The 26,041-nt window shown below is 35.5% G+C and overlaps 1 protein-coding gene across 1 annotated transcript in view; it reads right to left on the bottom strand.

Moving 5' to 3' along the window:
* LOC144853748 (nucleolar protein 4-like) overlaps positions 1–19,415 on the bottom strand; it is a 60,261-nt gene extending 40,846 nt beyond the window's left edge. The window contains exons 1-3 of the mRNA XM_078711568.1: positions 18,933–19,415; positions 10,563–10,703; positions 10,068–10,295 (exon numbers count right to left, since the gene is read on the bottom strand). Coding sequence (XP_078567694.1) covers positions 10,068–10,295; positions 10,563–10,703; positions 18,933–19,208 — 645 coding nt within the window. The 5' untranslated portion in view covers positions 19,209–19,415. The remainder of the gene's footprint in view (positions 1–10,067; positions 10,296–10,562; positions 10,704–18,932) is intronic.
* Positions 19,416–26,041: the final 6,626 nt, after the last annotated feature.

Below are 26,041 nucleotides of genomic sequence, written 5' to 3'. Positions count from 1 at the left end.
AAACCCCAGTTTGTCTCAGGAGGGTTGGGTTGTACAATAAGTGAATCATCAAATCTATGGTTCGTCGTCGCTTTATGATACCGCTCGTACCCGAAGCCTCCTATCACAGCTATCCATAAGAAAACTTTATCTATGGTTTACAGATACTGCCTTGAAATGAATAAATAATCTATCTAAATATAGTAACTTGCTAATAATAACATTAATTAAAATTATTCTATTTTCATATAATACAACATTTGGCGTTTCAATCAATTCAAAAAATTTACAAGTATTTGATTCAAGTACGAAGAAAACGATTTCCGTCGCAAATTGCGTGATATATTCATTATATTACGGATAGAAAGAGACAATAAAATTGCGCGAACGTGATTGGCTGAAAGTTGTAGCAACGTAAATGTGTATACCGCGATTGGTGCTCATGAGGGGGCTATACAGGGTCAGTTTCCTCGCATTGAAACTCTCGACAGGAACAAACTTATTGTCTGCGTATGCCAACATTTCACGAGGCAGAAACTTGCATTGTGCGGCACCTTATGTGTTTGTGAAGTATATGCTATACTTTGTGCAAGAAAATGTCTTCCCGTCAACAATATAACATAATTTCGTGGATATTGACAACTAAACTAGTTTAGGCCTACCGTTATAGGACCTACCCCGTGTAATTTACAAGCACACAATGCATAACAGTTACTTAATTAACTCTCGTAAAACCTTCTAATATTAATAATACTCTCCCTTCAATCTCACCAAATAATAAACACACAAACACAACAGAATTGTCATTGATGAGATTGTCGATAAGATTATTTATGTTATAGTTTGTTTTGTTTATTAATTATCACAACAGCGTGCTACGAAGCAAACCTAAATTGAACATTGGTGGTATATAAGAATACTACCAAAACATTGAAAACACGGGCAAAAACAATGTTTTGTCGCCTGAACAACGATTAGATAGTGATGCTAATTCCATCTTGACCTGCTTATTTTATCTTTCATTTATAACTATCGCTGTACTATGAAATGAAACAAACTGAGCAGCTGCGAATTGGTTCGACTCCAGGATAAAACGCTGAGTCAAAGGCGGAGGTTGAAGCTTTATGTGCCCTTTTTTAGGGTTCTCATGGAATATCGAAACGTATAGTTTTATGTTAGCCGCAGTGCCCCATTCCTTATACCGAGAATAGAACATCTAGAATGTATATTGATTCCAATATTATGAAAAGATATTGGAAAAATTGGTCTCGGAAATGTAATACTTAATATACACACATTCATTTTTAACCCAAATATGACGTCACTTGGCTGGCAATTTGCAGGAAGTGCTCGGGAAGGAATTAATGGAGATTTAATTTCCCATCGCTAAAACCTATGTGAAAAGTGTTGGTCAGCGCAAAGCACAGTCCGCGATTCATGACAAAGTTTTCCATATCCCGTTTTGCTTAAACCAACGAGATCCAAACAGGCCTTACTCAGACGGGTTAACGCCTTTCCTGACTGGTGAATAAGCGAACGAGAGAGCGTCACCACTAGGCTGACAGCTGGCTAGGCCCCCGAGGTTTCCTCGCGTAAACCCTTATTTTTGTTTTATGCTCGGGCAAGATATCTAAATCCATTAGTATTAATTAGATGACGAATTATATCGTGCACGAAGCAACACAATGATCCGGTAGCAAGGTGCGAAAAAGGTGGCTAGTTAATGAACAGTTCCGAGTATGATCTTAATTTGGTTTGCAGATACAGACGAGTTTTTGAGAGATAACAACAACGAGGTCAAAGCAAAAAATATTTGGCAAACGCAGAAATAAAGCATCCCATTAATACAAATCCCGTTCATTATCTAATGAGTTTCACTTTAAGCCCGCCTTTTCCAGGTAAAGACGTACTATAGACCGTTAGGTATAGGAATCCTTATATAATGAGTCATTTTGTTTACATTTTTATTGGTCTAGAGTGTTAATTTAATTTGACCTTTCAACTATTTAGTTAGATAATTTGTTATCATTATCTCATTACAGACAATAAAATACGGCAATGGTAAAATTAGACCCCTTTAAGTTTTTCTCTTTTTTGGAAATCTTTTTAATTGCACATCGGTTGTTATAGGCTGAGACGACACTCTCGGGGCTAGCATGCTTTAAATTTGAAAATGAAGTCACAATATACGCGTACGTATACAACTACCGTTACTACAGGTAATGAAGAGGATGAGACACTGCGCAACCGCTGATGATTTGTTACCGAGGATTAAAAGTAATTCGTTTACATATTACATTCTTTAAACTTTAATTCTATCATGAAGAAGACATATTCACGACGTAAATGTTTAATCCATAGAAAACGAAATCATATGAGAAAGGACATTTAAGGATGAAGTATACGATGACCATGCACGATACAAACAACACTCTTAATTGTATACAAATGAATGAAAACAAAAATCCCAAAATAACGATGACTAAACAACGTATATTGAATATTTACGAAAATTGTACGGTACTCAAATAGCCTGTTGTTTTTGTATATACTTCAGACAATGACCAAAAAAGGAGTGAACATATGAATTATGTTAACCTACTAAATATCAAAGTCAACGGCGATAATTTGCGCGTGCACCTTGAAGATCATGAGGCCTATTTACGATTTATAATAATACATTTCAATGTATACATTCATGTTATATGATACAAAATAATGGATCACGTGATGCCGTATAAAGCTGGTACAATGTAATCAACAAGTTTAGACTGATTATTTGTTTACGTTTAGTAGTCAAATGTCATTTATTATTAATATTTTGGTCGATAGATATTATAAACAAGAGATACCTTTAAAATAATTTTACATGCACTAAACATTCAGTAGAACATTTTAAAGCTTTGTCTACACTATCAAACTTTATGTGACAAATAAATGTGATGTGCCCATATATTTTTCATTGGAAATGTAATCTTTATTCACAATTCACAACTACAATTACAAATTCAAGTATTATAATTTACAATTTTACAACAACAACACCCAACAGTACACCAAAAAGAAGCGAGTGCTTGTCAGTTTGGTGACTATTATTTAAATGCATCCATATTTAAGCATATCACATATTTGGGCACACCACACTTATTTTGTAAAACTAGTTTGATAGTGTAGACAGAGCGTAACGCTACATTCACACGTTAAAACCATGGTTATTGTAGGGATGTACCATTAATCATACAGTGTTTTATTCTTGTAAGCAATGCTTTACACACAAAACAAATTAATAATACATATTATTATTGTGTTTTTTTGTTGCCTCAGATGAAGTTAAATCCTACTGATGAAGTAAACAAGCACAGAAGTGACGTAAAGGTAAGAAGCATACCTGTGTGATGTCAGATATATTCACTCAACCATATAAGAGTTGACGTAAGAAGAGGTTTCCTAAAGCGTGACTTATCACCAATGTCTTAAAACGTAAGACCGATAGATACATCTACACTATCGAATTTCGTGTTATACTACACAATCCAATATGTAAAAGTCTCTGGTTATAAATTTATTTTAGTAATAATTATAATAAACTACAAAATGAATAGGCTCTGAGAAAACCGGTGAAAGTTAAAAAAACATAGTAACGGTACATTGCAAACTCGTTATACGTCAATTCGCTTCTGATACACCTTCATGAATTTTGTTTGTGAATTTAAACGGACGCTAATATAATATATTAGGTTATATTATTATATTATATTATATTAATATTATTAGGTAGATCATCACATAATATACAATGATAGGACCATTTCTGGCGGATAGGGAAACTAAAGATCTCACATACCCAAACCACTCCCATAGCCCTGTTAATATACAACATCAGCAGATGTGCAGACAGCATAAAACAGGATATGAGATTACTTTTTAATGTTTAGACGTTGACTTAGTGCCTTGTACTATTCTATCTTTCATCATCTGATGAACAGCCTAGATAAGTTGTTACGATTGCAAGACTGTGCGCGGATAGTGAACAACGATGAATATGACTTCATTCCCTGTGGGCTTGTGCCTCGCACACGACTATCCCCTGGCCTACTCGTATCTGTCAACTAAGGCCCCATCATCGGTAGTTTTACGGGCTACGCCCTAACAAATGAACCCCTACGACAGGTGACGGGAACGCAAGACCGAGGTCTTTGTAGACATTTTAATACAGCTGTATTAGACAAACAGGTTAGTTAGGGTTTTAGTTTCGATTTTAGGGATAAGAGAACATGGAATATAGCCTAACCTTTCACTATTATTTTATGCATTCTAATCGAGGGATATGAAAATGATTACTGGAATATGTGTACATTATTCATTCTGGAAAAATAGAGGTAGATAATAATTAGGCCTAAGTTGAGTGAAAACTTCTTTTGCTATTTTTAAGCACCCCGCCCCTCTCCATCCCAACTTAATTTTCAAAATTATTGATCCTTCCCTGATACTGTTGGAAGAATGGACGAGTTCAAACTATTGACTTGTAGAAGTTATAAATGGAAGCATTATTGGACAGTATTTTTATAAAATTATTGCAGTTTATTAACAATAAAACAACGTGTTTAGGACGTGGAGGTTCCATCAGGGCAGCGTACGCGGTCTCCCCTCTCCTCCCTTTAACAGCCAAAACAAAAATGAACTTATTCATCATTTGATTAAATCATCTTGTAAAGGGCAGGACAAGAGATGATACGAAGAACGAGTGTTTACCCAATCTAATTTATCTTTTACTAATGAACATCCTAGACAAGACAAATATTAATGCAAAGTCACGAAATATTATTATTATTATTATTGACACGTGTGCCTACATTTTTTTAATTATTATTCCAAAGCAGAAATGTCTTGCTTCGCGTGATTTCACTAAAAAGTTTGAGATTTAGGCGTACGTTTTGTTTGCGTAAGCCAGTGTGGGCGAGTTGACAATGACTATGAGGCTAATTAGCGTACAATGTATTGTCACATTTAGGCATAGAGATAATATTATTATTATATAAGCACAGACTTTATGAGAAGACGGTCCTTCTAAACAAGTACTTGGTGTATTAAAATAATGCCTCTATGATGCACATTATGTCTATTGGTTTGATTAGACACTCGAAACCAAACGGGTTCTGAGAATTTTAACAACGAACAAAACCATTTCATATTTCATTTCCAAATTGGTTGATGGTATTTCTAAGAACAACATAAGCACATATAGTTTAATACCTTTCATCGTTAAAAACAATGCAACATTTTTAACATTGTAAATGTTTATATTACATGCAGTCACGTACACATTGTTATTTTAATAATTGTATATATGAATCATTCAACATTAACACGTATTAAAGCGAAGTACATAAGGACATTGCAAGGAAAAACAAAAATATAAATACTGCGAGGACCCGCCCTTACAACTATAGGCCTAATATTGCTTTTAACATATCGAATATTAAAATCATTATCAAAATCAACAATTCGCAAATAAATGAAAAACCTGATAAAAGGGAAGATCCTGACTAAATCATAAGCAATAGGCCTACAAATTTAATTAAAAAATTGTTTTCTTTATTTTTTTGTGTGCATCTTAATAAGATGCGTTACCTTATAATAGACCTAAATTTGGAAGAACCAAATAGACCTACGCAGAGGTAGGCATACACACTTATGCACACACTCGTTAGCACATATTGCGTCAGTAACACTACCAAAGACACAAAAATGACGCGCGCGTATACAAATACATACTATTATCAACATTTGTACGCACGCGTAAGTTTAGTGCCTTCTTGTGGTGTAAATGACGAATTATTAACACCAAATATAATATTCCCTACCTTACGACCATATCCGTACCCGCGGGATAACCGCCTCCGTTTATGCTGCAAAATCATGTTGATATCTGGCCTAGAAATGAGCTAAAATATGCCACGCCAAACTACTATGTAACACCTGATAAACTGGAACTAGTACAGTGAAAGATCTTGTATATAGATACTACTGCGTCAAACCAACTGAGTTCATTTTAGGGGAAGGGATACAGCAAGACCTCTCCTCCCAGGGAACGAGAGCGTCTTTCGTCAGCTGTCTGATGTTGTCAACGATAATTAAGACAGTGCTAACGATCTAGAGAACCGCGAAGTAAACACACCTAGGACCCTTAATAATCGCATACGATATTTCGATGATTCAACTATGGATACTCAAAAAGCTTGACAGCTTTGGGCTGCAAAAACATTATGAACGAGATGCCTTTTGTCATTTCCGCGTGATTATTATAAGAGAATTCATATTTCCATATTAAATTTATATACCAACATACGTTTGATGTTAGTGATTATTATTTTGTTTATTATATTATTTTGATAGGGCCTACATTAGGATTATTAAACGAAAGCAATTTATGTGAAAAGGGTGACAAACGGTATATTAGATATAGAAAAGATTAATTAATTTAATAATTCTAATATTATTTCGCGTTGTTTGGTGCTACTATTATACATCTATTAGGCTTTTATAGAAACCTTTCGAGTATTATCTAAAAATCAGGCTGCTTTAATTTATGTAATATACAATATAGAGTCAACAATGTTCCTTTGAAGGGAAAGCTGTAACTACAAACATGTACATATAATGTTTTGTAGATGAATTTGTTGAATTACGTAACACGTTAACTTTAAACATTGGCAGAAAAATGTTAGGATCTTTCCCAGAATGGTAGCATTGAAGATACTAAACGTTGGATTAATGCCGCTCAATCTATATCAACAGCCATTTTGATTTGAAGTGATGAAAACAAACAAGAAAGCTTGTTTTAATCTTTTTACAACTGTTCGTTTTTGTTTAATTTTAACACATGGTACACTGCACATTTATTCATTATATTGCAATCAATTATTATTGGTTTATTACTATTATAAAAATGAAATTAATAAATCCTAAACAAATATAAAACTTTAGGAACCCAGAAAAGTGTCAACTTAATACGGGTGTCCTTTGAATATAAAATAAGAATTGGCCGTATTGGTAACATTGTTCCTCCTTGGGTCGTTTCACAAGAACGTATCCCCTCAGATGTGTTCCAGAAGAGCTAAAGGGATGAGTTCTTTAGTGTATGTTCACACGATCGTTTGTTGCTGTACAGATATCCACACCCCTTGCACTCTTCGCGAGTTTCTCCTTATCGTCTGCTGACGCAGGTCCCAAGAGACCCGGATTGTATCCGCTTTATTGTATTGCAAATGTCGATATCTAATGGAAAGTATGAACCCGCCCAAGGTTTAGAATGGAAAATATGACAATTAATCATCAAGTAACATATATGTTACTATTAGATAAGGGAGCAAATGGAGAATGGTTACAGAATGTATCTGTAAAGGGTGATATAGTTACTGCCAGGCCCTTGATATGTAACAGGCAAATAAAAGTGAACGGTACTAAATACATCGTGTCAGGATTCATTGTTTATTCATACAACCATAACAATGTATTAATTGTGTTTTATCAAATACATTACATTGAAATATAAAGCTGGGTTTATCACAGAACCGAACCGAAACTGTGTGGAGAAAAAATCTACTAATTCGTTTATCACCCGGAGTCGGACGACATCGCGAATAAAATAAAGAGCTCGAGGACTTACTTCCGGTCTATGAAGTACAGACTTTTGACCAATCACGAACTCCTAATGTGTGTATATCTTTATTCTTTATCGTATAGTCCATTTTAAACGAATTCAGATTTGGTATCAATCCCCCTTAAGCCCATCTGACTGATCATGAGTAATTGAATACTAAATTTGTTAAATAAAAAGGACAAACTTTCAAACTAAGATAAATAATAGAAAATCTCTATACGGTATTATGACCCAGTTCACAAACCGATGACGTCATTACATTAATTGTAGTAAATATTAGTAATTGACAATAAATATATTGAATCTTATATTCACAGAAATGGGAATCTAATAATCTACCCCCTTGATACATGTTAAGTTACTCATCCTCTTCAAGAGATACAATGCTTCCTCAAAAAATGCCGGATAATAGGAACTAAAATACCTCTAACCGATAGATTTAATTTAGCATTAGTTTTATTTTTAGCTTAGCCTAAAGCGACGTGAGAATACAGTGTTGATAAGATAACACAGGGTTATTTTTAACTTGGTAATTATATAATAAATGATTGCAAAAATTTCAATTATAAAAATATTGACTAAAATCCAAATATATAGGCTATAGTTTTAAAACGATGAAATGTCTGAAGTCTTAAAAAGTTAGCAGCTAAAATGTACTGGTATCAGGAACTTTGGAATTTTTATTGTCGTTGATGATCATGATGAGGGTGTATGAATAACGTGAAAACAACTTTTATGTATCGAAATAATTATAAAACAGAGGAACAGACAATTGTAGAATAACAATTTTTGTTACATTTTTTCTTGTAGGCCTATCCATCAAACGAGTTTACATTGAATGTGCATGCAATGTAGAATTGTTTTACCTCTTGCACTGAATAGTCGATATTTTAGGCCTATATATATTTTTTATTTTCTGTAAGACGGGGAAGTGGTAACATTATAATATTAACATCAACAAGTATATCATAAGATTCGTAAGCGCAACGTTGGCGAGTTGACCAATGACAGCCGACAGTTCGAATAACCTATCATTTGTGATTGGTCAAATCGTTGCGCTTACGTCCTTCGTTGCCTCCTAGTGGGAATCAAGCTTCAAGGCAAGGTGAGGATGACGTCAGACAGACTCGGACTACGTTATATAAATCAACACCCTTTAACATCTTTACCTTTGCACTAATACTAACATTGTTTACATTAAACAAAAGTGAGATTGACGTCAAATATTTATTTTAAAAATTAATAATAATGATGAATATCAATATTTTGTACATGTCATTGTGTTAAATACATTTCGTTCATAAAACTATAACAACTTTTTTTCAGAAAACAATGATAACATCGGCAAGGGTTCGGGGCTCACTCATTCCATGGTCACCCCATGCAATATCAGCAATAGTTTCAGATACCGTTTAGGCGGGGTTCCAACAGAGACGCAACGCACAGACGTACGCTCTACGCAACACAACCAAGCTTTATGATCATGGATTCGTCTCTCGCAACTTAACATCATCTCGAATGTATACTTTGAATGTTGTCGGATAGTCACATCATCCGGACATCTTACGTGTATTGTTAGCTACTTAGTCTGAACAAATCTCTTTATTGGCGGGAAATACTGAGATCAAACGATTCAAACACACACTTATGTCATCTATTGGCTAGGGTTGAACTTCCTCTTGCTAAGACTGTTGTACGTACGCCGGCGGAACATCTTATTTCCCGTGTCGGCTTCTTCATTGTACCCCGTACGTCTTCGTGGTTTTTGGCCTAGGAGCATACAAGGGAGGGGCGAAAAAAGTGCGAGTTTCCTAACAGGTGTCTTTTCTTATTTATCACGCGACACATAATTGCATTTCTCATACACATCAGAAGATTAAATTCTTGTTTATAGCGTAGCATCTTTTGAGAATTAGCACTTAAATTACGGAAATTCAAATTCAAGTTCAAGTTCGAACAATCAAAATAAAGGATGTGACCCAAGAAGTCGTACAAAGAGTTCACATTACAAACACAGTAGGCCTATAGTCAGACAATATATTACGCCCTCTCCATGAATACTTATGATATCACGAACTTTAAACCAATACGAAAAATGCATAGGCCTTTATTATTTAAATGTATATGAATACATTAAGTGCATGGGTAATTATGTTCATGGTTTGTCATAAATAACAGTGGCGGAAGGAAGGTAATAACCACGTCATTCATGTATTTTAGGTATTCACATTTTGATTAAAGCTTGGTTCCCACTATCGACGCAACGCAAGGACGTAACGCTACGCAAGTTATTTGACCAATCACACGCGATGGATTATTCTAAGAGTGACTTGTTATTGGTTAACTCGCTTGCGTTGCGCGTACGTCATTGCTTTGCGTCTGTAGTGGCAACCACACTTAAGATATAGTATAATGAACTACCCACCTCACCAACGGTGTCATATCTCATCCTGTTGATCTTGTTGAGGTACGTTGTAGTTATTGGCATGTTATAATCGATGGGGGCGTCCTCTGTTGCGATGGGTCCACTGATGGCTGGGCTGGGTTCGTTGGCGTTATTTGGTGATAAGTGCATCCGTTTAAGACAGTCACTACAGTTCATTAAAAAACGCGTTACGGCCTCACGTGGAAGAAACGCATAAGTTTCAGCAATCTGTTTTGTGGAAGAAGTTATACTATTATTACTAAATAACACACGAATATTTGTAACAAGGTGGGAAGGGGAGGGTTGGATTCCTTAAACACCTCACATAACGGACACTCATAAAAAACCAGTTAAATACTGCATGTTCTTCCTATCTAATCACTGTATTTAGTATTAGGTCCAATTAACTTCCCAATAAACATTAATTCAGGTATTGTTTTATTAATACCTTCTGCGTTACAAAATAGATTTAAGTACGAGGTGTATGGAACTTACAGCTTTGTATGTGCGCTTCTGTCCAGCGTGTTTACCTCCTCTACAATCTGATTCTACGTGAACTGCATAGATGATGTCAAAAAAGTCTTCGACTACAGCTACACGCTTATAACCCCGATCAATTATCATTCCACTCGATTCCTGAAGAATAAAATATTTGTTAATACTACAAAATAAATAAATATAGGTCTTTCATGAGGAAATAATGAGATATGTGACAGTGGTAGCGTCAGGATTTTTGCGACAGGGGGGGGGGGGGGGGGGACGCATGTCCTCATACGTTCTCCGGAGGATGAAAAAAAGTTGGGGGGCATAGGGGTTTCAAGATGTGCTACTTGAAATATCTCTTCGCCCTACCCCCTGCTGCGTTAATATCCTAAACAAACAGTACGTGGGGGGGGGGGGGGGGGGTGACGATTATTATGATTTTTTTTAAACAGCGCCATTGTGTGAATGCAGATTTAATGATGAGAATGAAGAACATAATCTGGCCAAGAAATTAGAAGGCCTATTTAAAAATTATTGTAAGCCTAATACAAAATATATGAATACTTATTGTATAGTATAGATAATAACGTCACATAACGAAACAAAAACGTACATCTTCAGATTTTAATGGTGTATTTAAAAAAGTATAATTTATATTATATTCATTTGAATGATGGTTTTTGTGTTAGTAATGTCGTCAATCAAAAACCTCATCACTTTCAACGCTTATGATAAAACAATTTTCCTTTAATGTCCAATTCAATGACAATTACCAAGACTGATTCCATTTGCGTTAAAATGATTCAAATTGCCGTAGAGAAAACAAAACAATTACTGTCGCTTACAATTTTGATTTCTAGCTAAGAATTCTAAAATTACAGAACGCCCTCATCGGTATAACAATTATTTTAAGCTAATAATTGTGGGTAATGTCACGAACGCTTGCCTTAATTCGTTGATGGCGCTGTTGCTATATTTTGGATCATCAGGCTGCAATAATCGTTCATGTGTTTTATGCGTTTTGGTAGCAAATTTATACAATTATTTCTATCAATGATACACTATATCGACTTGTAACTGCCAGAAATAATGAATTTAATCGTGTCACCTGTGACGCGCAATGTACGTAGATAAGAGAACAGTTACACCACCCCGACCAAATAAAAGCAACCAAAAACCAACCATAGGTATAAATAACTCCATGAACCAACCAAATGATAAACCAAGATTAGTAACAACCGACAAATAGGGGGATTCAGTGGGGCAAGTGGGGCAATTTATCCACAAATAAATTTCAATTGTAAATTATAGGGCATGCACTTTATTTTACAATTGTTATTCCCCCTCCCCCAACCTATTTCAAAATCCTGGATCATCCGCAACTTATTTGACCACAGTAAACAATTGAACCACCATAACTTAAACACAAAACCAGCCGATACCCTTCACACTGTTATTATGTATTACTTTTTCAGTATTGATTACCACGCAAAGAGAATGAATGATATGACATGTTCGTTCCCCTTATTGTGACGCCTCATTTCACCCTTTTGTCCGCTTTATTACGCGTCAATACACGCAAACAAAACACGGTCGCGTGCCAAACTATATCCTCTTGGGATGATCGTCTATTTGCGACGATTAAGTTACGTACGCGAATGGCTGGCTTAGGTTAGGTTAGAAAACGTTATTGCACCACAAAATAAACTATACAGTACAGTACATTCATTTTGGCTTATAATATAAAGAAATAATAAAGCGTAGGACTTTGGCTGCGGAGACTCTGGCCTCATCAGTCAAGTATTATTAAACTCGTTAGATGGGACGCGCTAATCGAACGACGGCCGGTTTCAACAATAATATTTTCCGGTGTACGAACAATGACAAGATAGTTATTTTAAGAACAAATGCATTAGAGTAAATTAATATTGATTTGGTAGTTCTCTTATATTGGAATTTGACCTATACCACAACACTATACTGATACATTTATTTATGGGATACTGGTGTATTTTTCGTTTGAAATTTACTGTTAAAAATATTTAAACATTAATTTCATTTTATCGACATTTATATCGCGCAGTGGACGATAAATATTAAAAATCCATATAAAAAACACAAACTCCACAGGTGGATGATGATTTAATCTCAAAATTGTCTTCACTGTAAAAAAAAACAACTAAATTAAGGCGTGTCTGAAAACAGGTTAAAACGTTCATTATAATTTTCATTCCTATACAATAGGTTTGCATAATAGCTATTTGTATCACTCTGGGACAATAAACCGGGAAAGGGAATATAGACAAAGCGTAATGCAATATTCTAGTCGGATATAACGACCCATTGCTATCCCATTAGTTATGTCTTGAAGCAGTGAGGCAGTATTGGATCGATATCACCCTGCATAATGAAGGTACGGGTCGGGTCAGTCGGCCTCGTGCTGAGAACAACACACTTTATGTGCAAATGCATCAGATGCTTTCAACAAGACAAATCTCAATTGTCAAAGTACATGTTGTCACGTGTCGTACGCCTATTGTTTTGCATGGTTAATAATTAGAATTCGGTAGGAAAGCGGAGATGATTTTTCTCTCCATCCATTCATTAGTACACGGCGTTCTATCGGACGCTGGAGCTGATTATGCATGCTGTTGGATGATATTCGTATTAATGTATGTGGTACGATCGGTAGATAGAAAACCCCATTAGCGGTATCAAACGCTTTAGTTTCAATGGAAGCGTGTGTTACGAGTATATCATTATGTGGCTGATTACTACTGCGTATTTCAGATCTTGCAATCTCTATTTTTTATCATTAAACTGTAGCGTTGATCATAGCTTGTTTAATACACTGAATGTTAAATATCGTATAATCCAATAAGACATGGAAAGCCGATGTTATCTTTCAAATTACGTCTCTCATGTATCGCGAGAGAATGAATGTCGTACTTAAGATTTGCGTTTGCTAACTCGTGTCGTGACGCCAAGGTGTTGTAACGTGTGACACACGTAGAATGAATAACGTGCCTGTTCGCGTTTGCTAACTCGTGTCGTAACGCGAAGGTGTTGTAACGTCATTGACACGTAGAATGAATACCGGGCATATGCGCGTTTGCTAACTCGTGTCGTGACGCCAAGGTGTTGTAACGTGTGACACACGTAGAATGAATACCGTGCATATGCGCGTTTGCTAACGCGTGTCCTAACGGTGAAAGTGTTGTAACGTCATTTAGTAGAATGAATAACGTGCCTGTGCGCGTTTTCTAACTCGTGTCGTAACGCGAAGGTGTTGTAACGTCATTAACACGTAGAATGAATACCGGGCATATGCGCGTTTGCTAACGCGTGTCGTAACGGTGAAAGTGTTGTAACGTCAGTGACACGTATAATGAATAACGTGCATATGCGCGTTTGCTAACGCGTGTCATGACGCCAAAGTGTTGTAACGTGTGACACACGTAGAGTGAATACCGTGCATATGCGCGTTTGCTAACTCGTGTCGTGATGCCATTATGTAACGTCAGTGACACGTAGAATGAATAACGTACCTGTGTGTGTTTGCTAACTCGTGTCGTGACGCCAAGGTGTTGTAACGTGTGACACACGTAGAGAGTGAATACCGGGCATATGCGCGCTTGCTAACACGTGTTGTAACGTCGAAGGACGTGCCATAACGTCAGTGAGACGTAGAGCAGACTGTTAGACAGACTATAGAAAATGGATATTTTAAGATGCGTTGTGTCCTGCTAGTGGCAACCAAGGTTTACTAACGGTATTCACGACGCGTCACAGTTCACACATTTCGATTACACAGCACAGCACTAATTTATCTCCGTGAGTCTGATAAAAATGATAGTTGATGAATATCACAATTTGCGAAACACAAGAATCTAATATATACCATGTGACGTCATTACTAAACGAGAATCACCCTTGTGGCATGGAGTAGGATGATTTTTTTTTTTGCAATTAGATATCGTCGTCGTCCGTCACGTCACAAAAACACCCACTAGTTATTTTTTTAATACCAAATTATCAATCAAAATGAGGCCTAAAATTACTTTTATAATAATTGATGGCAGGGTGGCGTGTTTGCCGCCGATGTCCAGACTGCTTCGAAGAACAGAGAATATTATCTGTACAGGCAAAACACGTGTTGGAAGAACGACACTCATATTGAGATCATCCATGTATTTGAATGTGAATTGATTGATTGAACAAAATGTATAATAATGTATGAGCAAATAATAAAAGTCAATAATAATGATAATAATAATTAGGCCTATATATAGCCTACAGTGGCAATTGTGAAGAGTTACTACGCTAATTATAGCTCTCAGTTGCATATAGCTCTATGGTATCGTCTCCATATTAAAGTATTGATTGAAATATATATTTATACTGGGTAACCTCTTCAGTCAAAGACTGGTCTCCCAGAGGGCCCAGTTTGTGATCAGTGGCTGTGATGTACTAATACACCGGGGTAACCCCCTACTCGTCTCGAAAGATGTACTAGGTTCTTTAAAGTGCACACGAGCTAGTTGTGTACACTGGACCTACGGTTTATAGTCCTTATCCGAGAAGACTCGTTCTACCACCAGAACCATGGAGTGAGTGAGCCTCGAACTCCTGCCGATGTTATGGCTACGTAATTACGGTTCCACTGTCTTAACCGCTCGGCCACTCACTCACTAAAGATAGTAAAGTATCAGGCGTGTGTAATGATAAATGTCCAGGATTATTTACCATAAAAGTTGGTTTCGCTAACTTTAGGTGCGGTATTTTACGGTATTAAATGTTATGAACTAATTCAATCAAACACACTTCTGTATAGCCACAATACGTTATTTATAAAAATGAATGCAAATTCTCAGGCTTTCGCGAATTATGTTCAAAATGGTTCGATAATTCAATTTTACGCATTTAAATAAACATTTTTTTTACGAATTTAGTTTTGTAGTATTGATGTTTCCCCAGATATTTATTCGATATGGTGTACTCATGAAGCCTAGGTCAACCCTTGAGTAAGTTTTGCCCTTCTAAAGCCTGTAGGCTCAAGATTGTCAATAAAGCTTTTCACAAGATTTTCCTGATGAAAATGTATTGCAAAATTAATCCTTTCTTCTGACCAGTCGGTGAACACAGGGTCAGCGCAAGGCCACGTCAACGGAGACGAAATTCTGAGACGATCGCACAAGTTCTTGCGTGACGTTAGCATCAATGTCGTCTAATGACGTAGGATAATCTTAAGAGAACTACATCACTAAGACAAAATAGAATCCAATTATAACGATGTAGTTTATGAATTCGTGTCACTTGCAAAAAATGAAGCCAGAAGGCTGGAATCAACATAAGGCGAAAAAGTCGAGTTCTGTCAACATATATTCGGGATTTGGCGCACGACCCATGGTTACAGATATCTCAATTCTCTGACGTAGAAATATTGATATAGACATTTCGGTTGATTAATATGACGGTAACAACAGGATAGCTAAGTAGTATAACTTACGCATAATGTAACACATTTTCCGGAGGCGTAATATTCTCTCTGCTTTGGGTTGAAAGAGATACGAAATAAAGGGATTGGGACAAAATACAACACGATGACTCTTCCCGGTCTGTCATCATACACATTGAGATTGAGAACACACAAAAAAACCTTAAATAAATCGCTTAAATTAATAATATATATTCTATCCCCTGAACCCTTAGATAATAAACTGCGAATAATTTTACAATATTAATTGTATTATTAGACGTAACTATAAATTAAATCTCGTATTATGAATATAAAATTAGGCTTTAACGATTCTCGACAATTTAAAAAAATCGTTTTAATGAACCACATCTACCATTTCGTAGTATAGATATGAATAACAACAATAACAACGCTTATTAATCATGTTTACCATGTTTATTGATTTGTATACGGCAACTAATCCACTATACCTCCAATAAGTCGCGAGATTCTTGCCTCGGATTGGTATTATACACCGACCCCATACCTCTCCAATAATTATAATTGATTTTCTCTCTTTGTTTTTATAGTGCTTATTCCGTATCCATGCTTCAATGCCGCAATGAAGGCATTGTGGTTCTTCGTCGATCTTACTAGTGACGTCATCATTATTTCAACTACTGTGAAAATTGATCAAGGCTGATGATTGCGTCCCGTGTTGCTTGGTAACCGTTTCACAACAACACACGAGAATACAATCGGTAAAAAGTATTAAAATGAGGAATTAAAAGAAAATCCCATGACGATAATACTAATAATAATAGATATAACATGGGAGGTCCCTGCACCATCATGGAATACAGTTACTAGTAATATTAATCGAAACCTACTCGGTAGCGTAGAACTAAATATTGAACTTTCGACCATATAATAATGGGCTCGCCCCCTGAAAAAATAGATCGTCCGTTTATGAATATATTGACAGTAAAAAAAACGTAGTATACGTGATACGAACGACGTACGCCAAAATGAGTATTTTTACGTACGCCAAAATGTGTATTTTTACGTACGCCAAAATGTGTATTTTTGGTGTCGTTTGCGATGAGACTTTGTTCGTGAATAAAGATGTAGAAAGAAAATCGAAACGATATATATTTTTATAATCTAAAATCATTTTCAAGTACACATGCTACTCTTACTAAATTCAGTGAACTTTCTATTTTGAATGTTGCAATTAATATTAATTGCACATTAACGTTTCACTCGTAAAATAGTAAAATGTCAACAAGGCAAACAATTGGAGTCAATAATTAATAAAGGCATGCATGTGTAGGCCTACTATGGGTAAGAACTGTACAAAACGGTACGGTATAGGCCCAATACTGTCAAACTGTGTAAAATGCCAAATACTTGTATTGGTTTTCCAGTAGTATTTTTAGTAGGTGAGTTACCGTATATTATTTATTTAAGTTTCAATTTATAAATATATACAATGCAATTCAAAATTAATGACTTTTATAATCGTGGTTTAATGGTAGAGCGATGCCTAATAACCGAGTTCGAAGAAGCTAGCTCAGTCTAGTTAGGGCATGAACCTTTTCATATACTGACGTACACTTTGTCACCTTCACCGTTTCATATGTTGCGTTTAATTTATTTATTTAAAATTGGCGCGCGTTATCATTGAAGAAAATGTTTTTTTTTTATGTGTGCGTTCATTTATGCATGTATATTTATTCTTTGTGTTGTGTCTTCAAAGATAATAAGCCCCATTCAGACTTAGTTAAATACCCGGGCATATTCGCTCATTAGCGATAATTGTACTCATGTAGTCTGAACGCACCACCCAGTGTCGTCCCAAACGTAAACAATCATAAACAATTGAATGCTGTTTAATTTCATGACTTATTCTAAACAACCACACGCTGGGTCCTCATGTTTTTTGCCCATAAACAACAATCTGGTAATAATAATTTTCCTGGTAGGAGACTTTCACATACAAATAATATCGTCAACATGTCATAATTAGCGAAGCGTGGCACGCGAAAAGAACACACTGCTTTCGAATAAAGGAATATAGGAAGGGGAAAGAGGCATAGTTCATTGATAAATGCATAAAACTGTGATATACCGTGGAAGTGTAATACACAGCTTATACATTGCAAAAAAAACCCAAAAACTAACCATTTAAAGAAACTCTGGAAGATGCATATAATACGACACAAACATCAACAAGTGACTCAATTGTCTTAGCGCGTACAACGCGTAAATGATAAAACTATATCATCCCATAAGTGCGTCAATATGCGTCTGTGCGCGTACATTAAATAAGTCACTTTGTGGGCTAAAATAACATGTTCATGATTCTTTCTTAAAGTCTACCTTGAACATTGATTGCCTATTCTCGGAAGAGGGGTTTAACTTAGGAAACGGTGTATTTGGAATAGTATTAATAATATTAAAATTATTTTTAACATGAGTATTATTACATATTTTTATTTCCTAAAGAAAATTAAACTAAAGTCATGGCTTGATTTGAAAACACTCCATGACTTAACCGCGTCTGCCACAAAAAAAAAGAAAAATATGCTTACGACTAAAGTGTGATGTGTAAATCCAAAAGAGTAACCATCGATAACCTTTCCAAGCATTTTTGTTCTTAGTAGGCCTATTTATTAATTTATTTATTGACTGTAGGCCTATACTAACAACAGACAGAATATACCATAATTAAAATAATTTTTATTGAACGTTAGAATTTGTTGTATATAATGTTTACTGTATCGAGTCTCAAATAAAAAAAAAGCCTTAAAAAAAATTACTCATAATGTAACGCCTTTCCCAAAAATTAAAGAACTAACAAACAGTAAGATAAAGAGACACTCTATGTAGGCCTATGCCTAAATTAATTAAGGTTTTCTTACTGTTGACTTGACAGGAACATAAATGACGTCATCGGTCACTTCGGAGGTATCACCCTTTGCTGGTCCCAACTTAAATCCTTTTGCTTTTAACCAAAAACGAAATTTCGCATTTTCTGTTGTCGGAGGCTCGTCTCCTCTTAGAAATCCGGCAATCCGGTTATATTTTTTCTGCGTTACCGTCTTTGTTTTAGCTCCTTCTCCATAATTTAATTCAGCCCAAGCTTGGTACGTTCTTTTTATCTCCTCCTTCGTTAAAACTGGATCCATCGCCGACATCTTTAATGCTCTCTATAAAATCAGACACAATAAGATAATTCCGCACGGGTCGGTCCACTGATGAATATATATTTTTTTATTAGACTTGCCGTCAATAAACGAACGTTGGGATGGGAGAAGATTGCTGTAAAGTCGTGTGTTGATTCGTTTCACCTGCTAATAGTTTTCGTTACACTGTGGCTAGCACGGTGAAAACACTATAGCAGACATCAAATATTCAGGTTTCGGACAAAATGACTTGAATACATAATGAGCACGTTACGAGGGGCCTTGTACATTCACTATCGGCCAGGATGGTAACGCGTGCGCTGATTGGCTAGCGTAGACAAAAGTATCTATGTGACGTCACGATGATGCCAGCTGTCCCATTTTGGAATATTTCATATTCATATCATTATAGTAATATACGCGGGGAATTTATCGCTTGGTGGATTTCAGGTGGAATTGTGTCGTGTGGCTTGTAGAGGCTTATCGATCGACGTAATTACAACGAACGTCCCGGGCTAAGCCATCGCAAGCAAACGACTTCACGCCGTTTCTCCATTTTAGAATACACAATATTGTAGCAAGCATGATACGCAATTAAAGAAGCTTAGCTAGGCTATAGCATATTGGCGGTTATGATGATATAGCCTGCGCGACGGTTGATTGCGATCGCATATCGCCTTACATACCAGCGACTCTTTACAGGACTATATTTCCATGTTTGCGTCGAGAAAGGTTTCTTTGTAGGACAATTATGTTCTCACTTAGCCAAGCAGATCAATAAACGAACTAGTGACTAGTGACTAGTGACTTTCTAAGATGCGTCGGTAAGACGTGATATTGCAGCCTTCGTGAACATGCAACCGATTAATAATATTATTCTAGGCCTAGAGCCATAAACTCACTCTCTTCTTGACGACACAATAATGTCTGGCATAATAATTAAACCCAGAAGAAAATGTAACCAATATATTATTCTTATCATAGTGGAATTATAACGTATAATATCGGTAACAAAGTGAGCTTATTAAAGATTGTGAGAGTCATCTATAAAATCTCACATTTGAGCTACCCCAGATTCATAATGTTTTGTGTTAATAGTATGTTAGTAATAATTTGTTTTTATTACTCTATGGTTAAATTATTGTTAGGTATATAGTGTCAATCAAAATTGTATCTAAAGATTAAATCGACCCAACCTTATCTATGACCAACCCTAATTTGGCTATAAGAGTGTCTATCTTGTCAGAATAATATGTGTTTGAGATAATTGTCTTACTGCTATTTTGTGCATATTTTTACACGTTTTGTACATATTAAATTTAAATCACCGCACAAAAAAAGAAGGAAAAAAAAAGAACATTTTCAGTGGTGACTGGTTCACCATTTTCCCTCTTACACTCTTAGTAAGTGGGCCTAACTTGTCCACGTTAACTGAAATATACTTGAACTCGTCACTTTGACGAGTTAGTTATCTTGTTTGAAGGTTTGAATTGCATGGCGAAATCAAATGTTGATATAAATTTTGCGGTACACCACGTATATTTACTTCTGAAAGGAACTGTTGAGTTTCTCGACGTTTCGATCAATATGGTCAGGAGGAGTGAGGACGAGTTAGTTATCCGCACGACAAACGTCACGTACACGTACGCTAGAAAATGCGAACAGAAACATAATTATTATTATATTTTAAGATAATAATTACAGTAACTGAACTATCCCTTTAAGCATTGTTGAGTGGTTATAATTATTGTAATGAACCTATTGGAGAAAACAAATATGACGTCATACAGTCCAGCTAGTCGTAGATTGACCAACAATTGACACTTTACTTTACAAAAATGTATTAATGGCGTATCCCGCAAGGCAGGGATTGTGCATCAACACCAGGAATAGTATAATAACGTAACTATTTACGTCATCATTCAGTTTAGATTTGTTATCATATGAAAAAGTATGAAAACAAATGATTAATTTCATTCATTTTAAATTAAATTGTGTGATTTTTAAAGTAAACGTGGGTTTACTGTTTGAATTAAGATAAGCATGATTTCACACGACTTATTCAATGTGTAAACAAAACTATTATTGTGATGATGGACGATACTATATACGATGCATACTGTTTGAAAGGATGTTCCAATGCCCCTTTCACTCCCAAAGAGGGTAAAGGCAGGAAGAGTGAAATACCCTGGTAAAGGTTATTTTGCTTGCCAAAGGCGGATCTCTTCTCCCTTCGTGGACCCATTGCGTCCACCTAGATTTACCACCCCCCTCCCCTTGATAGGCTTGATATTGCTGAATTGATTGAATTTGGAAAGTTAAAATTCTGAGTAATAAAGAGGGCGCCATCACATAAATTGCATATAATTGTATTTCATTGTTTTTAAATTTCACTTCACATTCACGTTTGTTTAGTCATCGTTTATAAATACAATTTCTGTATATAATTTATGGCAAGGATCCTGCGTAAAAAAGTTTACAATTCTGTTTTCGCAGGACCATTTTACATAAAAACATACAAAAATAAAACACAACATAAATTAAATAAAAGTGAGATTTTAACTGTAAAAACAACATGGGTAGAAACCATTATTTTTTCTTCTTCTTTAATTTTCGAAAAATAATGTCGACAGTGGGCATATAACACTTCCTGCTGAGTGGGTGGGATTGAACCTATGAGCCCAGGCTATTTGTCTGCGGGGCTCGCCACAAGTTTCAGTCGCTAATGAAAGATGCTATAGATGGTAAGAAAGTATAGACGGTAAAATAAGAGGGGGTCCCCTAAACTTTATCACTCTTGCACACCATTTACATATTATTTTAAGATTATCACTGAGCGGCTTAGATGTTCTCGTTTTTCGTATAAATGCATTATTTACTGTATAAATAGTGCAGTATGGAATATAGTGGTAAACTGCTAAACGACTCGACAAGTACTTTCACCGATCTTTGTAGGCGAGTCTCTAGAGAGTATTTAGGGGAAGTTCAGCAATATAATTAACCACTCGTCAGGGGGTATAGGCTCAGCACACTAACGGCTTTAAATTATGTTGATTACTGTTCAGTTTTAATTAGTCAGTTTCTGCCAGGGAGATATGATTTGATACCGTCCTTAGGGATAGGGTAAAACTTGACTGGCGACCTCTCCGGGAGCTTATTATACTATTTCTAGCGTAAAGGCCAATTTACACACGGTAGCTTGTTTCACGTAGAATTTAGGGCCTGCGGCGCACGGAAACCGCCCGTCCGCTCCGCGTTTTGTATAAATAGATAGTCATAATGAATAACAAATTCTATATTGCCTAGTCTAGCAAGTTTAGTCCTGTAATTACTGTTTTTAATTGATGAAAATTTACTTAATTTAATTGATGTCATTATTAGAATTTTAACAGTTTTCCAGATTATGTTCAATTTGTGTAGTGCCCTCAACAGTTGTAATATCTCCTGCGCATTCTTATTTCTGACATGTTAAATATTATGCCCAGCGCCCTCTTTTTCGAAACTTGTATTATGTAATTTTCAGTGAACCCCTGTGTCTTTCTTCGCGTTGTTCCATACAGTATTTAAAACAGATATATTATTTGAACACATCAAGTGCAATTATCCAGTGTTTCAATTTGCAAAAAATGTTGTTAAACTTCTGTCAAACGTTCTGATGATTTACGACAACCATCTTGTGGTTTGCTTCTCTGGACCTTTTTCCAGATGGCAAAGTCGTCAGAGTGGCTGTGTCCACGGCTCGTCTGATTAATTTGTTTTTCCAAAGCGCTCTAATTTGTCACTCGAACAAGTTAACGCCGTTTTAAAGAGGTAATGTGGGATTGACTGTAGAGATCTATATAAAAATGTATTATGTATTTTATTTAAAATTGTGTGTTTTCTTTCTTTCCCTATATTGTACTATTTCACACTTCTGGCTCAGATACAATGATTTATTAAAATCTTTAGAATAAAAACTCTCCCTTTAAATGGTAAATACCCTGTTGTAGTTCCATGTAGTTTTGGTGTTCATTTAAATTATTATATATTTTATTATATTTTTATTTTAACTTCAGATGAATTTTCTTTGAGACTTTGAAATTAAATAAGTGGCTCATTCAAATTCCTTATATTATATATTATATTCCTTTTTATTTTATTTATTTATTCTTTATAGTAATTCATTTATGCTGGGTAGCCTCTTCAGTCAAAGACTGTTCTCCCAGAGGGCCCAACAATGAGTTTTTGACAGTGGTTGTGTGTGAACTAGTACACCAGGGTAACCCCCTACTCGTCTCGAAAGATGTACTAGGTTCTTTAAATTGCATATGAACAAGAAGTGTAGGCTACACACTGGACCTACGATTTATAGTTCTTATCCGGAACCTTTTCTACCACCAGAACCATGGAGCGAGTGAGCCTCGAACCCTTGCCTTGCTATGGATTACGGTTCCACTGTCTTAACCGCTCGGCCACTCACTAAAATAAAAATTTAAAATTAAATACTCGTAAAGGCCTAATATCGACTAAATTTTACAGATATTTTACAAATATGACTTATTAAAATATTAAATATTGCTGTTTCCTATAAGTTTGTATAAGGTCATGCTTGGTTAAGCTGGTACCAGTATATGTCCTTACCAATGTATATCAATATATATTTCATTTATGTTATGTCAATATATTGGTGAAGAGAGAATTAAGATATTTGTAATTGTGTATTAAATTTATGCTGAAATATTCCTCATATTTCATTTATATTTACATTTATCAGGCTAATTGTGTTATTATAAAAAGAGAACAAAAATCTGACTGATAAGGTTATCATAATTGGCATTCGGAAAAATAGAAAATTAATGATTTTTGTACTCTATCATTTTTTTCTGCTGTGGTTTACGCCACCTGTATTCGATCTCGTAATTTTTTTTATGTTTACCGCCCTCAATTTTAACACCCGCGTTATAACGTTAAGAAATTATATACCGTAAATCTTCTAATTGTAACCCTGGGTTATTATTCTTTGATTGTTTTTTAGGGTGGGTTACTATTAGAAGGGGGGTTACTATTAGAGTAGTGGGTTATTATTACTAATCTTAAATTAGGCACCTGTAAATAGTACTTAACACACCCCAACTTTTCCGGTCAGCAACTCATAGCAAAATAATAAAACAAATTTGGTTGAACTCAAAAACACTCAATCCTCGCCCAATCCCGAGATCAATATGCATTATCTCCTTATTTTAAAAATACGGCTACCTCAAAAACGACTATTCTTCATAATAAAAAGAAAAATATAAAATAACAAATGTTGATTTTAGTGTCATCTTGTCAATAGTTTTTGTAACTCTAATAGTAACTCCCATGGGTTACTATTAGCGTAGTGGGTTAGTATTATAGATTGACTTATACGGTGGCTTACTATTAGAGTTTGGGTTATTATTTACGGTACACATGCCGATGTCTAGAGACCAACTTCGAAGTTGAAGTAATTCGCCACCGGGCTAGGCCTTTTAAACATATGAAGCCGAGTTTTTTTAGTAGAGAAAACCCCACCTAAAAACCATAATGTAATTTCCGAGGACCTAGCAGCTCTATTTTTTAAAATAAAAATTGTCTTATCTTAATACCATGGTGGGCTGAAGTCCTATAATATATAGTTCCGAATTTACAATTAGTCGCACCCTCCCAGAAAACAACTAGCCTTCGCTTCTGTCATTTTGCCATTGTGAGTGAACAAATCTGAATAATAAAGGTAAATAACCATTATGATTAATGCAGATGCGTGTATAGTTATGTCTTGGTATTGGTCTCTTCAAGATCGACATAAAAGGTTGTCTTCTTTTGAAACTTCCCTTATTATACCACAGTCGAGAAAAGTCGACACAATACACAACTCCATATTATCCACCATCAAAGTCGACAAAAGTCGACACTCTGACATTATGCCAAGCCAACTAGTGACTGGAAAATAAGACTATGAGGTCAAGGGGTAAATTTGCTTGAAAAATAAGGAACACGTGTTATTTTTGTATTGTGTTACACTATCTGAAAATATATCATAAATATCATTTGAAAATAGATGATTTTTTTTAATTTGTTGTAATTACGATCTCACAGTGGTCTCATGGGCATTACTCATTAAAAACATATTGGTATAATAAGGGAACTTAATTTGCATAGTATTACAAGTGAAAATGAGTTTGCGTATGCTCGCTGGTACCGTAAGCCAGATCCTGCACGCGATCTGTGTCTGCACGCTTATGGCCATAAGCCACTAGCGCCTGGTTGTTTCAATTAATGTTCGATCGATTCAATTTGTATCGATAGCGTTAAGTAATACTACTATAATATATTAAGGCGCGGTCTTAATCCTGACTGACATATATTAAGAGTCAATAGCGAGACAGCAGTGCAATAATTAGGCTAAATATTTAGTTATTAAATCGCACGTGAGTTTGCTTAATCAATGTAATGTATCGAATTGAATTTGGTGGCTCCGAGTGCAACAGCAGGGCGACAACAATTGTATAATTTTAAAGATTGCCAATTTCTCCTAGGGTAACAACTGATTCTATTCATTCTGTCCCAGTTTTACAAACTAATAATATCCAGGGTGTTTATTGCAGAGCACTATTTGTAAACACTTTTGTCTAATCAAGTACCTGGATTCTTTTGCATAGTATTTATCCAGGGACGTTTAATAGGCTACTATACTCCTATTTATAAACACGTTGTTATGGGTTTAAGTAGAATAATGTATAAATAGGCATGTAACTAATTGTGTTTATAGGAACTCCATGTAGGAACTAACTTGAGAACAAAATGTGCATAAATTTAACAAAAAAGATAGAATAAACAGCAGTACG

This window comes from Antedon bifida, chromosome 10, assembly GCF_963402885.1.
Source record: "Antedon bifida chromosome 10, ecAntBifi1.1, whole genome shotgun sequence".
NCBI lineage: Eukaryota > Metazoa > Echinodermata > Crinoidea > Comatulida > Antedonidae > Antedon > Antedon bifida.
Note: the sequence above shows the minus strand (reverse complement) of the source record. Positions and strands in the feature narration are given on the sequence as shown.